Below are 15,472 nucleotides of genomic sequence, written 5' to 3' on the forward strand. Positions count from 1 at the left end.
TAAATGAATGTGTGGGGAGCATTAAAATGTTGATTTGATCAGCAGTTAGTGTTATAAACATGATAAGAAAGGGTTCGCTGGGACATTTATCAAGGTAAGATCTGAGTTTCACTTAAGATTATCATCACTAGAGCTGTCATGTTTTAAATAGTTGCTTATTCTGTTACAACTGTGGCTTTGCTAGTTTTTTATTCATTTAATTTCAAGAAAAATGAAATAAGAACATCTTACATTAAATAAGTGCCTAGGGTATGCAGAGATTTAGCCTATATAAGTGAAAACACTTCGGGCCTATTTTTTAAAAGATAATTTCATCAAACACAATTCAAGATAATTTCAAGAAACACAATTTCTTTAAACTTTGGTGAAACCTCTTATATTAAGGAAGTAGAGTTCTGCCTTTTACACTCAAACTGTGATACAATCAGAAAGTTGAGTACAGAAATATAATTGCAGAGAAATAAGAAGCTCCTAGGTGATGTTATTTTCTCTACAGTCCAGTGTGCTTGCTATTACTGTGTTGAAAACCTTTGTTCTCAAACTAATAATGTACAGATGTGATAGTAATAGTTCTCTAAGAGGTAACCTTTAATGCAACCTTTTAGCCCCTTTAGAAGGGATGCACATAGTGATGTTTTTTCCCTAGGCTCAAAGCTGAGTACTCTATCATTTTAATAACCTTTTAGGTAAATCCTATGACAATTATACCAACAAGTTTCCTCAAACAGTCCCCCACCCAGCCATCACCCCTGTGTTCTACTTGTTTATATTCCCTTCACCCTTTCCTCTGTTATTATCACTGATATCTCAGCTTTTACTTGAAAGCAAAATGCAATTCCAGATTGCAGCAAACTCAGTGGCCCTGTTCCATAGCCCCTGTAGAAGAGCGACAGAAGGGGAGAAACGTGAAAGACATAAAGGATCATCATGGGTTGAGATCAGGCACTACCAGAAGCCTCGCTTGTCTTTTTAAAATAGGCTCGGTGGACATGTTCCCAGCAGTAAGTCTTCACTGGCTTGGAGAACAGGAAGTACTATTTCACAAACACCACTGTGTTTGAGTTTCTAGAGGCCACCCAGGCCAAGAAGACATCCCTAAGAAAGAAAAAGATACACACAAACTTAGAATTACAGTCTAGATATGTTTTTTTAAAACTCTGTCTTAAACAAATAGGTTGATAGATATCACCTAAATAGGAATATAAGGGCAATAGGCCTACAAGTCAGAAGCATAGACAATCCTAATTTAAAGGATTTGAGATGGGAAATACCAATGCCTTGTTTCATGGATGTAGGTCAATCTCAGGAAAACAGGAAATGGGCAGAATCTTCAGAACTTCTTCCCTTTGCCCCATACGTAGCATTTTATTGTGCTACTTAACCACCTATCCATCCTCAAATTCTAACTGATTACCTAAGTGGTCTGGTTTGCACTAAGGAGATAAACTATACTAATATTCACAGTCACCAACAGCTTGATGTGTCATAGTTTCAAAAGGAACACGTAGAGCTAACGTGGTAACTGAAAAGTGTGAACTGCTAATTATGTCATCTTTGTCTATATGGCAAATGTAAGCTCTTTTTAAGGAGGGAAACTTTTCTAGTAGCTTCTGTAATCAGACATACATAGCAACCTACTCTACCTAAGGTAAAGTGATACTGATTATATGCTCAGATACCGTGTTATTCCAGCAGTTAATTTAGCCATACATTAATTCTAAGAAGGGAACTGTAAGCTCACCTGCAGTGCTTCACCACGCACTCGTTGCTGCAGTACTCATTGTCCCAGTCCTTACTCACAACGGGAGGGTTTTCACAGCCGGACCTCACACATCGAGGCTGGGGTGAAAGTGTCATGGGAGACCCACTCACCAATTCAACATCCATTTGAGAAGGAGACTCAACCTATGAGAGGAAGAGAGCATCAAAGATGGACTGGATTGCTACCTAGCCAGCCAGCCAGCTAGTCAAATTAACTCTGTGATCCAGTGGAGCAACACATTTACAGTCCCTCACAGGAAGGGGTAAAGTTCCAAAGGAAGGTGAATTCTTGGTCTCACTCCAAATCCAGCTTTAGAATTTTGCCATCCAGACTGACATGATGCTCCCCATCAGGGGAATGCTGGTCATAATGCTATTGTTTAATCTTGGCCTATCACTAACTTTATTCTACACTTGAATAATATACCCCTGAAAATATCAATTCAAAACTAGAATGTGAGTAGAGGTTGGGTCACCTCAACTAAGATCAGAGGGACTAAGAGAAGATAAACTTTTCAGATTCATAGTTCCTGATTTTGCAGGGCGGGGTGGTATTTTTTTTTTTTCAAAATTGTTTCTCATGTTGATGTATGGCAGAAACCAACACAATATTGTAAAGCAGTTATCCTCCAATTAAAAAAAAAAAGGCCCACATCAGAAAAACATTGTTTCATTAGTTATGAAGCTAGCATCACAAATAGACCCGTATTTGAAGTTAAAACGAGGGTAAATTGGCATCTGTCTCTTTGGAAACACTCATCAATACGAACTAACTGAATTTTTCTACCTATATTCCCTGTCCATCCCTTTACTTAAAACATAAGCCAATCAGTCAGGGTTTGGGAGAAATGGAAGAATTTGTCTCTAAAGCTTTGGATCCTGGGGTAGACACTTGAAAAGTAACCATGCTTACGCTGTATCTTTACTTGAACTACAGTATTACTTCTGCTGAGTTAAGGAGTAATTGAGGGCAGGAGGCCCTCTTAATGTTTCTTCTCAAGAACACTACAGAGTATCTTGGGTGGGACAATTTAGTTGTAAGCAACTGTCCTCTGTAGGATATTTTGTATTCCTCATCAGGCATTAAATGCTAGTAGCAAGTCCTGCTTTTATTGTATCAACCAAAATGCTTTCACTGGTCTACAGCAAATACTTGAAAACAGAGTCTCACCTCAGGAACTACATCTGTGATCATCTCACAGATTGTCTCAGGAGTGGTTTCCTCCACTGTATGGGTCTCAGGGCTGTTGTTCACAGGCTGCTCTGGACTACTTTCTACAGGTGGTGGAACTAAGGTAGTCTGCATTTTCAGAGTGGGTGGAGGCACAATCTTGACCTGCAGTGGAGGTGGCTGTTGCTGTAGGTTGATTCGAAATTTCTGAGGTGGAGGCTGTTGCATGGCCTGGAGTGGGGGAGGCTGTTGGAGAATGGTTACTTGCTGCTGAGTGGGGGGTTGAGGCATCTGCTGTAGTGGAGGGGGCTGTAGTCGGGGTGGAGGTAGTTGCATAGAAGCTGCTGCTGCTGCTGCTGCCTGCAACACCGATCGAGTGACAATCTGGGCTTGTTGACTGGGCTGGATAGTAGCTGTACTGGTTTGGCCAAGTTGGAGACCCCGAGAGGTCACCACTGTGGCTGGGATAACAGTAACCATCCCGCCTTGAGACATAGTAATAGAAGAGGGCAACATCTGTTTGGTAATAATCAACTTGGTAATATTGGGCTGACCCCCAGCCCCAGAAGATGCCTGGTTTGCCACATAGGATGAAAGAGTTGAATTGACAACAATGGAAGGAGACAGGGCAGGGGGCTCTGTTGAGGCTGGTGCTGGGGACGCTGGGTCAGCAGCAGCCACAGGAGGTGGAGAAGGAGTCTGTGATGGTGGTGCTGGGTCCATGTCAACAGTTTCCACAGTGGCCTAAAAGAAGGTGAAAATAAAATTAGGAGATTTATCCTCTTCCCTAGGGTATATTCACCCTAATCACCTTCCAAGAAAAAAGTACATTACAGATGGGGGTGGGGGGTCAGCCCCGGGGGGCAGGGGGTGGAGGTGGTGGGTAAAGATAGAAAGAAAAATGGGCAGCCATGTGTGCTACTTGGCTAAAGTAAACAATGACAATATCAAACTCAGAAAGACAGACTGTTTGGAGAGTTTTATGATGGAAACAAATGGGAAACCTGTTATATACTTTTAAGCTTTAATATTACATAGTATTAATAGATTCTACAGATTTTTGGTGGTATTTACTTCTTACAAATGCTAATAAGCAGCTCAAAAATCTGTTTATTGGTTTAAATATACATCTATCCTAGTCCTCTTACCTGACACTCTTGATTGTCTTTATAAGCAGCCAGAGCCTTCAGATACTCTTTCTTGGCAGCTTCAGTTTTCCTCTTATATACCTGCATGAAAGAGGCTGCTTAAAAAGTCCACATACTCATAGAAAAGACTAATAATCCTGTATTATTCATCAATGAAAGATAATTCATCTCAGCATAAATATTGACAACCCTTCTTAGGTGAATACACTTCTGAAAACTAGTACTCAAGACAGCCTCCATGGCAGACTTGTATATGAAAGCCAGTCAATCAACAGTAGGCTTGCAGAATAACTACACTTCTAAAGCTAATAGCAACCACTGCCCACACTTCTGTAACCAAAACAAATCCTGACCCCCTAACTACATTATAAGATCAGTAGTCTGCTTAGTCTGGGATCATGTCTTCCCAGTCAGTATACTCTCCCTCTTAAGGAATGTGGTAAGCTGTAATGATGGCCACAATTCTTCCTGTGCTGTGTACCTAGTCTTCCATTAACAAGTGAAACCTATTTCCCCTTCCTTTGAATTTGGGCTAGCTCTGTGAGTTGCTTTAACCATTAGAATGTGGCTGAACTGACACAGAATTTGGGGGCAACTGTTTTTATTCTCTTGGAACACTGCTCTTAGCCTGCCAGTGTAAAGAAGTCAGTCTAGCCTATTTGGAGGATGAGAGACCATGCGAAAGAGAACCAAGGCGTTTAAGCCAACAGATAGCACCAAGTGCCAGACATGGCAGCAAGGTCATCTTGAGCAGCCATATCAGGCAGTTGTTTGTGAGTGCAACTGCAGGAATAAACCCAGGTAAGAACACCAGGAAAACCACCTAACCAATTTACAGAATCATATTAAGTAATAAATTACTTCTGTCTTAAGCTACTAAATTTGTGGTGGTTTACTGAGCAACACATAACTGATATAAATTATCTGTAATACATTCAGTTTTTGTTTTAATGATTAACTTTGATATAACACCTGTGGAGTCTAGGGTAATGATAATTACACTCCTCTTTAATTTCAGTTGTATATTTATGTAGTACCACAATTTTCATTTGTTTAATTCAGGTTAAATTTAGGGAGGTTAACTATAGTTCTCAAATTTCTATGAGGCCAATGAAAAAATCCAAACTTGGCTGTGGATTCAGTGTTTTTTATAACAATTTTTATGTAGGTATTTTGGATTCAGTGTATGGATGCAATTTTTAAGACAGATGATCTTAAATACCATTAACAAAGAGTTGATATTAAATAATATGTGAAAAAAAATAAATAACATGTGAGAAAGTTAAAGCTTAGGTTGAATTCCCTTGCCTTTTTTTTTAAAAAAACCAATTAAAACATTATTTTGCTGCACCAGGTCTTAGCTGCGGCATGTGGAGTCTAGTTCCCTGACCAGGGATTGAACCTGGCCCACTGCATCCGAAGCATAGAGTCTTAGCCACTGGACCAGCATGGAAGTCCCTATCCCCCTTCTTCTTAAGAACTTCTATAACATTCACTATCCACTTGTTCCTCATTATTTGCTCACCTGTTTTTGCTCTTCTCCAAGACTGTCCCACATAGAAGCCACAATTTTTGAAACCTCCCCAAAAGTGGCATTGGGATTCTGTCCCTTGATGGCAGCCTGTGTGTCACGAAAGAATAAAGCATATGCTGAAACTGGTTTTTGAGGCTCATTAGGATCTTTCTTTTTTCTCTTCTTTGGAGCCTTCTGCTTTTTCCCTGCTTCCACCACAACTGTCTTCTGGCTGGGAGGTTGCTGTGAGGAGAAAAGAGACAGAATTACGAGGGAAGTATCACATCTGGAGAACTGACAGAAAAGGACTTTTATATGGGGTAAACTAGTCATATGAATGGAATTTTCAGAAATGCTAAATAAAAATAGAGGCAAGAGGATTAAGGCTTTAGTAAAGCATGTGAGGACTGATAAGTATGGGGGTTGCAAAAAGCATTATAAACTGTAAATTAAGAGGCAGGACCCCATAACCAGAAAAGAGCAGAGAAGATGGCAGGGCAGTAGGAGAGAAAACTTGGTAGGATCTGTATGTCAAGGGTTTTATCCCAGTGTAACATGGCAGATTTGATTTTGGCAGAGAATGCCTCACCCTCCGGAATTCCTCAACACCATCCTCATGAAGTGAACTTGTAGGTGAAGGGGTGGTTGAAAGACGATCCTCAGGTGACTGGGCAGGTGGCAGGATGGTGCCACCCCCTAAGCTCAGACCAAGTTGAGAACTCAGTTCTGACTGATCAATGGTGGTCAACTGGCTATGCCCCATCAAGCCAGATGTCATGTCTGTCATTGGTACATCAATTGTAACAGGTGGGTTGGCGCTATACTGAGTTCCTATAGAATGATCCAAGTCCTGAGAGAAGCAGAAGGACAAATTACACAGTAAATATAAAAAACACCACTTTTCCCTTCCCTGCACCTGAATTCAGGACAGTTTATAAACCCTCTGCTTACCCAGAATTCATCATCATTTAAACAAACATCAAATAATTTATCTACATATAAAACATACTAAGCTTTTTAATAAGTACAGAAATTACAGGTTGAGTACTAAGTCACTTATTTGTACTCAAAGGCCTATTCCAAAATAACTAAAAACAGCCAAAGTCTTAATTTTGGGCAAGTTCAGAGCAGGTAAATCATTCGGTAATCTGGAGACAGCGACGACACACGGGGGAAGGAAAACTTTCTCCCCGTACCCTCCTAAACAATGGCTGTTAAAGGTCAATGCACAGACAAATCAGAGTGACGCCAGTGCTAGCAGAGATGTCTGGAGTCAAGTGTAGTGTGTGTCGACGTGCTGATGACGTGCTAGAGGTCCCATACACTGATTTATAACATGTATTAATCCACTTAATCCACACATGGTTCAGACAGGTCTTGAACACACCCCTCAACATACCAGCAATCACACTCATTTGAATTGTAGAACGTGAAAGCCATAATGTAATAGGGAAAAAACTTTCCTTTCAAAAATCCAATAAATAATTTTCATTTCAGGGTTAACATTGGACATTTTACAATTTTAAAACATGTTTCAAGTAAAATTGATTCATATGATAAATCTCATTTATTCAGGGGACGTGAGGTCTTTGTTAGTAAGCCTTTAGTCAGAAGAATAAAAAATAAGTAATACCCAAGGGACTTAAGTAGGGCATACAGAGTCACTTGTATCTCCCCTAACACCATGCCCATGAGCTTGGGTAAGCCTGATAATGTCTTGCCCCTTACCATGGTCAAGCCCCCACTCAGGAGCCCCCCGCCCTGCTCCATCAAGCCATGGGTCATGCCCACAGGCATGTCCAACGTCTGGACCCCATACTGGGCTGAAAAGCTGCCATCCTGAGAGGAGGAAGGGTCTGCCAGGTCATCAAAGTGGCCAACCACATCTGAGACAGCCAATGAGGGATCAGAATCCAAGGAGATAGGTGGGATTTCAAATTCCTCATCACCCAGGCTTGGTGTGTGGAACGTCTGTAGGGAGGAAAAAAAGGAAAAAGATTTAGTGGAAAGAGGAGGAATTGCATACTGCTAAACGAAGAATGTGCCTGAGTACTAGACATTCTTCATGTACTTCTTTTCAGCCTAGATCCCATTTTTGTTATCAATATCTTAGGACTTATTTAATTTTAAAAATAAGTCTCTTTTTCCTCGTATCTTTGGCCATATGTCATGTACAAAGCTGCCAATATCAATCACAGTTTTCAATTTATTTATCTCTTTTCTACCTTTACCATCTTGCTTGTCCTAAACTATTTTGCCTGTTGGTCTAATGAATGATTCTTTCAGCACCATTAGTAAGGACCCAACTTTATAACCTGTTTTGTTATGATGCTTAAAAATCTGTCTGAAGATTCTAGGATACAGCAATTATTTCATAATTACTACACCTGAACTGTTAGACCACAGAAATTCATGTCAACCAGACAATCAGACTTTGTTGTTTTAGGGTACTCTGAAGCAGATCCTAAAAGGAACTGTCAGGGGGACCTTATGCACTTCTAAAATATATGCACTTGAGAGTTTCCTACCTCTTTTCCATTTCAGAAATCATGATTTGTACAAAATTCTCATATGTACAGGATTTTCAGAAAACCCAACAATGCCAACCAAAATAAGGATAACAGTGAGGAGAAAAACCTTCATAAGAGATATAGCCAGAGGGCAAACTGGTTCTCTAACAGTTCCTGAACACCTGTCTTGCTCTGAACAAGCCTTTCTGCAAGAGAGGAAGAAAAAGATTACTCCAGCTGGAAGACCCAATCACTTCCTCTGAATCCAACTACAATAATAATATACTCTTTCTACTCAGTGGTAAAGAACCTGCCTGCTAATGCAGGAGACGCAGGAGACTCAGGTTCAGTTTCTGGGTTGGGAAGATCCCCCAGAGAAGGAAATGGCAACTCACTCCAGTGTTCTTGCCTGGGAAGCCCCAGAAGCAGAGGAGCCCGGCGCGCTGCAGTCCGTGGGTCACCAGCAGTCAGACAGAACTGAGTGACTGAGCGTGCAGGCATGCACTCTGGATGAGGCCACCATTCACGGAGGTAACAGATCAATGTTTGACTTAAAATACATTGAAGGCTGTGGTTTCTTTTGACACTAAAAAACTAAAAACAGCAACATCTGCAGCAACAGAGCATTAATAACAACAGCAATAGAGCATTAAAATAAAAGCAAGAGACTTTCGTGTCACAGAGATCTGGGTTCAAGTCCCTTCTCTGCCACTTGCTGCTGCTGCTAAGTCACTTCAGTCGTGTCTGACTCTGTGCAACCCCATAGACGGCAGCCCGCCAGGCTCCCCCGTCCCTGGGATTCTCCAGGCAAGAACACTGGAGTGGGCTGCCATTTCCTTCGCCACTGCCACTTACTGTATGACCTCAAATGGGTTTTCCTCATAAAATCAGAGTTGTAATCTCCTTATATGGTTATTAGGAGGACTAATGGGATTTACTACACAAAGGTTTGTCACATGGCCCTGATATATATAATTACTTAGTGATAACACTAATATCCTAATGGTTAGCTTGTCACCTACCCCAACCAATTATCACAGATTGTTGGAATTTTAGAAACTTTAAATTTTATCAACCTGTCACATGGCACAATAAATATTAACTGATTCAGATGAAATTCAGTAGATACCCACAGGTATTTTTTTTTTTTCTCTTCCATAATTAAGTAACGTATCTCAAGCAGGATTTTAAAAAGGCAGAGGAACCAGAGATCAAACTGCTAACATCCACTGGATCACAGAAAAAGCAAGAGAATTCCAGAAAAACATCTATTTTTGCTTCACTGACTACGATAAAGCCTTTGACTGTGTGGATCACAACAAACTGTGGGAAATTCTGAAAAAGACACCACCAGACCACCTGACCTGCCTCCTGAGAAACCTGTATGCAGGTCAAGAAGTAACAGTTAAAACTGGACTTGGAACAATGGACTGGTTCCAAACTGGGAAAGAAGTATGTCAAGGCTGTATATTGTCACTCTGCTTATTTAACTTATATGCAGAGTATATCATGCAAAATGCCAGGCTGGATGAAGCATAAGTTGGAAACAAGATTGCAGAGAGAAATATCAATAACCTCAGATATGCAGAAGACACCACCCTTACAGCAAAAAGCAAAGAGGAACTAAAGAGCCTCTCAATGAACATGAAAGAGGAGAGTGAAAAAGCTGGCTTCAAACTCAACATTCAAATAACAAAGATCATGGCATCTAGTCCCATCACTTCATGGCAAATGGATGGGAAACAATGGGAACAGTGACAGACTTCATTTTGTTGGGCTCCTGAATCACTGCAGATGGTGACTGCAGCCATGAAATTAAAAGACGCTTGCTCCTTGCAAGAAAAGCTATGACCAACCTAGACAGCATATTAAAAAGCAGATACATTACTTTGCCAACAAAGGTCCACTAGTCAAAGCTATGGTTTTCCCGGGAGTCATGTATGGATGAGAGAGTTGGACCATTAAAGAAGGCTAAGCACCAAAGAATTGATGCTTTTGAACTATGGTGTTGGAGAAGACTCTTGAGAGTACCTTGGACTCCTAGGAGATCAAACCAGTCAATTCTAAAGGAAATCAGTCCTGAATATTCATTGGAAGGACTGATGCTGAAGCTGAAGCTCCAATACTTTGACCACCTGATGCGAAAAGCCAACTCGCTGGAAAAGACGCTGATGGTGGGAAAGATTGAAGGCAGGAGGAGAAGGGGATGACAGAGGATGAGATGGTTGAATGGCATCACCAACTCCATCGACATGAGTTAAACCAAGCTCCATGAGACGGTGAAGGACAGGGAAGCCTCGCAAGCTGCAGTCCACAGGGTCACAAAAAGTGGACACAACTGAGCAACTAAACAATAACAACAATATTCTTTAGGAAAAACTAAAACTCTCCCTAAGAACTGAACTTTCCTCAGTACACAAATCATAATTTTTCTTATTGTGTGGAAGTTCTTAACTTCAGTCCCTGACACTGAGATTTCAGTTCAAGTTCATATGAACATTTTTCAGGAAAAAGAGTACAAAGATTTTTACCAAATTCTGATGTAAACAAACAAAAGTTACAGTGACAGGAAGGATCCAGAGAAACATTTGTTGTATTAGATCAACAGCTGTAAAATAGTGGTTTACAATTTTTTAAGAAAATACAGGTTGCTTTGGTAAAGCAAAAGATGACTGCCCTTTTCTGCTTACCACAACAAATAAGAAAAGTAACTCTGCTGATATAAAAATGATACTATTTGTTAATGAGAACTGAAAAAAGAATAAAAATTCATACAAAAGACCAGTGTTCTACAAAGGACTAGCCCTCATAAACCATCTGGAGTATTCTCATGAACTACAATAACACCAAAGAAGCAGAGATTTCACTGTATCAAATTAACAAGGCATTCTTTCTATGTACCACCCACTGGAATGTGGAAACAGCTTTGTTATTCTGCATCTATGGCTTTAATGTTGTTTTGTTTTTTGTTACTTTGTTTCTTCCTTTAAAAAGGAAGAGTAAAGTAACTGCAATGATCAAGAATACAGAAGGGGAAACCACCTGTTAGAGATCTACTCTAAAGCTTTTACTACCACAAGCTATTGGTAAGATTATTAGATAATGAATATCTAAAGTTCTTTTATTTCAGTGGATTCACTATATAACTAAATCATAAACTCTAGCTTGCCAAATATAAAACAGATAAAACTGTAGCAAATATTAAAGTAAAACTAAATGACGTAGACACAGAAAAAGGAAATAGAAACATGAGTCCTCTACCTTCTCAACTTTCATTTCCTTCTCTTAAATTCCTGGGGCTTTATGAAGAAGAAAGCAGTTTGGGAATTACAGTTTATAAGCAAGGATTATAAAGGTTTAGCTATCTAGAGAACTAAAAAAATTAAAAATACCATTTGTCCTACCTCTTCATATTCCTCCATACCAAAACACACAATCCAGTATTTAAGTAATTTCTTGTGTAGATTATTCATCTTAAGGAAAAGTTCTTTTAATCAAACACTGATTTATTCAACAATACACTGGTCCTATGGATTATTAAAATAGTTTAATTGTTCTTAAAAATTGATACAGTAATGAAAATTTAACTATTCAGCCTGAAATCATTAACTGGTTCTAATGATTACTTAGAAAATTAGGAAAATTAAGGACAGGTATCTTTATGACTGGGGCTTCCCAGATGGCACTAGTAGTAAAGAACGTGCCTGCCAATGCAGGAGATGCAAGAGACGCCAGTTTGATCCCTGGATCAGGAAGATCTCCTGGAGAAGGGAATGGCAACTCACTCCAGTATTCTTGCCTGGAGAATTCCATGGACAGAGGAGCCTGGAGGGCTACAGTCCATAGGATCACAAAGAATTGGACAGGACTGAAGCGACTTAACATGCAAGCATGCATCTTTATGACTAATTTCCCCAGAGTGCTCAAAGTACAGTATCATTATTTAAATGCCAACCTTAAACAAGATAGAAAGATTAAACTCCCTTCAGACTATAGAGCTCTCCTAGCTCAAGCAATGCTATTATAAATGCTAGGCCTGCCTCTCTGGACACTTAATCTTTGAAAATTATTATTTCTTATTTTATTGAGGTATAACTTATGTAAAGCACACATATTTTAAGTGTATGGCTCAATGAATTTTTACATACGTTAACACCCAATTATCTACTATCCAGATAAAGATACAGAACATTTTCATCACTCTAAAAGATTTTCTCATGCTCCTTTCTAGTTAATACTCCCTCCCTTCCACAATGGGTACCACTATTCTGATTTCTATCAGCATAGTTTAGTGCTGTCTATTCTTGATCTTAATTTTAAAATGAATCCATATAGTGTCTACTCTTTTTTATTTGGCTTCTTTTACTCAATAATATATTTTTGAGATCACTCAGGTTGCATTTATTAGTAGTTCATTATTTTTTATTGCTGTGTAGTATTCCTTTTAACTATAAACCTATTCCTATAACCTATCAGTTTATAGACATGTTTCCACTGTTTAGCTATATAAACCAAGTTGCTGTGGACATACATGTTTTTGATTAGTATATGCACTCATTTCTCTTATGTATATATCAAGGAGTGGAATTACCAGGTCACAGGATAACTATATTTTATGTGTAGTAGATACTGCTAGTTTTCCAAAGAGGCTGAATCAATTTACACTCGCACCAGCAATGATTAAGAGTTATCTACATCCTTGCCAACTCCTGGAATGATCAGTCTTTTAAATTTTCACCATTATGATGGGTATAAAATGGTACCTCATTGTTAACTGGCATTTCCCTGATAAGTGATGATGATACTTTTTCATATGCCTAGTGACAATTTGGACACCCTCTCTTCTGATGTGCAAGTTTAAATCTTTTGTCCATTTAAAAATTGGATTCTTTATTTCACTCTGCAGAAGTACCTGAATATACTCTGAATCTGAGCCAGATATATGTAAAAAATATCTTCTCCCAGTCTGTGAAGTGCCTATTTAAATTCTTAATGTTGTCTACTGATGAAAAGTTCTTAAATTCTGGAAATTCCCTGTTGGTCTAGTGGTCAGGACTTGGCACTCAACTGTTTGGGCCTGGGTCCAGTCCCTGATTGGGGAACTACAACCTGGCAAGCTGCACAGCATGGCCAAAAAACAAAAAAACACCTTATTTCAAAGAAGTCCAATTTTTTCAACTTTTTTTATGATAAGTATTTTTGTGGACATTTCTTTTCCTTGCAAGAAACTCTAAAAATTACTCTTCTTCTAAAGAAAAAGAAGTTAAATTACCTTCATCTTGTTTTAAGATATATTTGGGGTGGCACACAGTAAGACCAGAAACAACAAAAACCACAAACCAATTGAAATAAAGGAAAACAAACACACAAGAGGGGAAACAAAGGTGAAGAAGTTGTAATGGATAAGGAGAAACGGTAACAATGACAGGGCCCTAGGCTAAAGGAATCCACTGAAATTTAGTTATGAACTTATTAGCAAAAGAATTTATAAAAAGCTTTTTTCTTAAAGTAATAAAAGCAAACACAAAGGATAGACTCAAACCTGGAAAATTTCTTGATGAGGCCAATATGAAATTTATGACACTCTTAAATAAAGAAATTTAAATTGTGGAGACTTGATTCAGAAGGAATTGTTCATGATGTGCTTTCATGTGGATAAGACCAATGTGAAATCTACAACACTCCAAATAATGAAATTAAACCATGAAGATATCGCTCAGAAGAAACTAACGAGATTGCAAAGCATCAAACAGATTTTAGTTTTATATTATTCTTAAATTTGCTGCTCCTTTGATTCACACTTTACTTAGGAGTGTAAAAATAAATAGTCATCACAATAAAGTGAAAAAAAAAAAAAACACCAAACTAGCAACCCCCCCTCCCCCCGCCCATCTAATTCTCAAACATGAAAACATTAAGGTTTGTTACAGGATAAGTTCATGAATGCGTGCCAAGTCGCTTCAGTCCTGTCCAACTCTTTGCGACCCTATGAATAAGTTCATTCAACAGCAATTGAGAATTCTTGATACAAAAAAAGTGATCAAATGGTTTATGCCAAGTTTGAAAACAATTTAAAATTCTCAAAAGGCAGTAGAAAGTTCAAAATTTCAGTTTCTCAAAGACTGAATTTATTTTTGTTCCATTCTTTTCTATTGCCTTGTCTAAACAAATCATTCATATTTATGACAACATTTCAATTAAACCTTTTCCACGAACACTAAAGGACCTCACCATGATCATTACTTCTACTTCACAACATCGTAAGAAACTATTATTACAACTATCTGACAGCTAGGGAAACAGACACACAAGGGTGAAGTAACCTACCCAAACTCTGAGGCACTGGCAAACAGAAACGCACGTTCTACTCAACTCCTATGTTTTCTCGCAAATATTTCCTTTCATTCTCTCACTAGCACAACAAGCTAACACTCTGTAAGTAAACATAACCATTAACTTTTCCAAAAATCGCTAAGTAGGGAGTTTTAATGAAACACAGACCCCTTCAACACAGTATGGTTTAAGAATGAACACATTCCACAGTTAACATGTTAGGTAAACTCCTGCCCTTTCCCAAATTTCTTTGGCTGAAACATTCTCTCCCTACTGCGATCTCCCATTACTGTACTTGTTTCTCCTCCACGAAAGGAGACAATTTCACTCTATACTCCAACACAGAATCGCTCTAAAATAGGTTCGCTTTTTCCAGCGTCCTGCTTTTCTGATGACAGCAGCTTTCCTGGCCTTCCGCGTAGTCCTCATAGGCTCTGAAGGCAGCTGCCACTTTTCTCCAAACATCAATCGCAGCCTCCGGTTCCCAACCCCCGGGCCCTGGCGTCCGCGCTCTCTTCCCCATCACCCTACCGCACCGCTGCCTCCCGCCCACTCCGCGCAGCGTCAGGGACTCATGCTCACCTCGGCCCCGGACAGGAAGGGGTGCGAGGGCCCTGTGATCGTCAGGTAATTGTCATTTCCTCCGGGAAACTGGAAACCAAAAGAAAGCCGCGGGGATAAGTTAGGGGAAGCAGGGAGTTAGCTCGGAGCGACGGATTCTGACCCAGACATTATGACAACACCCCCCAAACCCCGCTCTCTCCCCCCTCCCGTCTGCCGCCGCTCTGTCCGGCTTCCCGCTTCGGCTTCAACCCCGTCAGCCGCGCTCTCTCGCCAGCCTTCTTAACGCTCAGGAGCCTACCTCCATCTTCACACAACGGCTATCAGGGTCTCAGTGAACTCATCACTCCCACCGCCCCTCACACAGGACACGGAACTGCCGTCACTTCCGCAACGTCGTCGTCGCTCTCCGCTGATTGGAAGGAGCGCCTTGGGCTGTTGCGAGTCAGGCCCGGGAAGGCCGAGCGGACTGAAA

At 39.9% G+C, this 15,472-nt stretch overlaps 1 protein-coding gene across 1 annotated transcript; it reads right to left on the minus strand.

Moving 5' to 3' along the window:
- Window positions 1-172: 172 nt before the first annotated feature.
- On the minus strand, window positions 173-15,431 carry TOX4 (TOX high mobility group box family member 4). Its single transcript, XM_043471245.1, has 9 exons — window positions 15,299-15,431; window positions 15,019-15,087; window positions 7,322-7,564; window positions 6,183-6,443; window positions 5,606-5,836; window positions 4,081-4,161; window positions 2,933-3,676; window positions 1,742-1,905; window positions 173-1,095 (listed from the first exon to the last, which is right to left on the minus strand). Exons 1-9 carry the CDS (start codon window positions 15,302-15,304, stop codon window positions 1,035-1,037), a joined length of 1,860 nt encoding a protein of 619 aa, XP_043327180.1. The 5' UTR covers window positions 15,305-15,431; the 3' UTR covers window positions 173-1,034.
- Between the last annotated feature and the right edge of the window lie 41 nt (window positions 15,432-15,472).

Source organism: Cervus canadensis, chromosome 6 (assembly GCF_019320065.1).
Source record: "Cervus canadensis isolate Bull #8, Minnesota chromosome 6, ASM1932006v1, whole genome shotgun sequence".
Taxonomy (NCBI): domain Eukaryota; kingdom Metazoa; phylum Chordata; class Mammalia; order Artiodactyla; family Cervidae; genus Cervus; species Cervus canadensis.

Bases quoted from the DNA above. Each gene is read 5' to 3' on its own strand.
- TOX4 (XM_043471245.1), bottom strand. The intron at 7,565-15,018 runs GTGAGCATGAGT...TCCTCCCTACAG, and splicing joins CCTTCCTGTCCGGGGCCGAG to ACGTTCCACACACCAAGCCT. The intron at 1,906-2,932 runs GTGAGACTCTGT...TTCCTCTCATAG, and splicing joins TCACAGATGTAGTTCCTGAG to GTTGAGTCTCCTTCTCAAAT.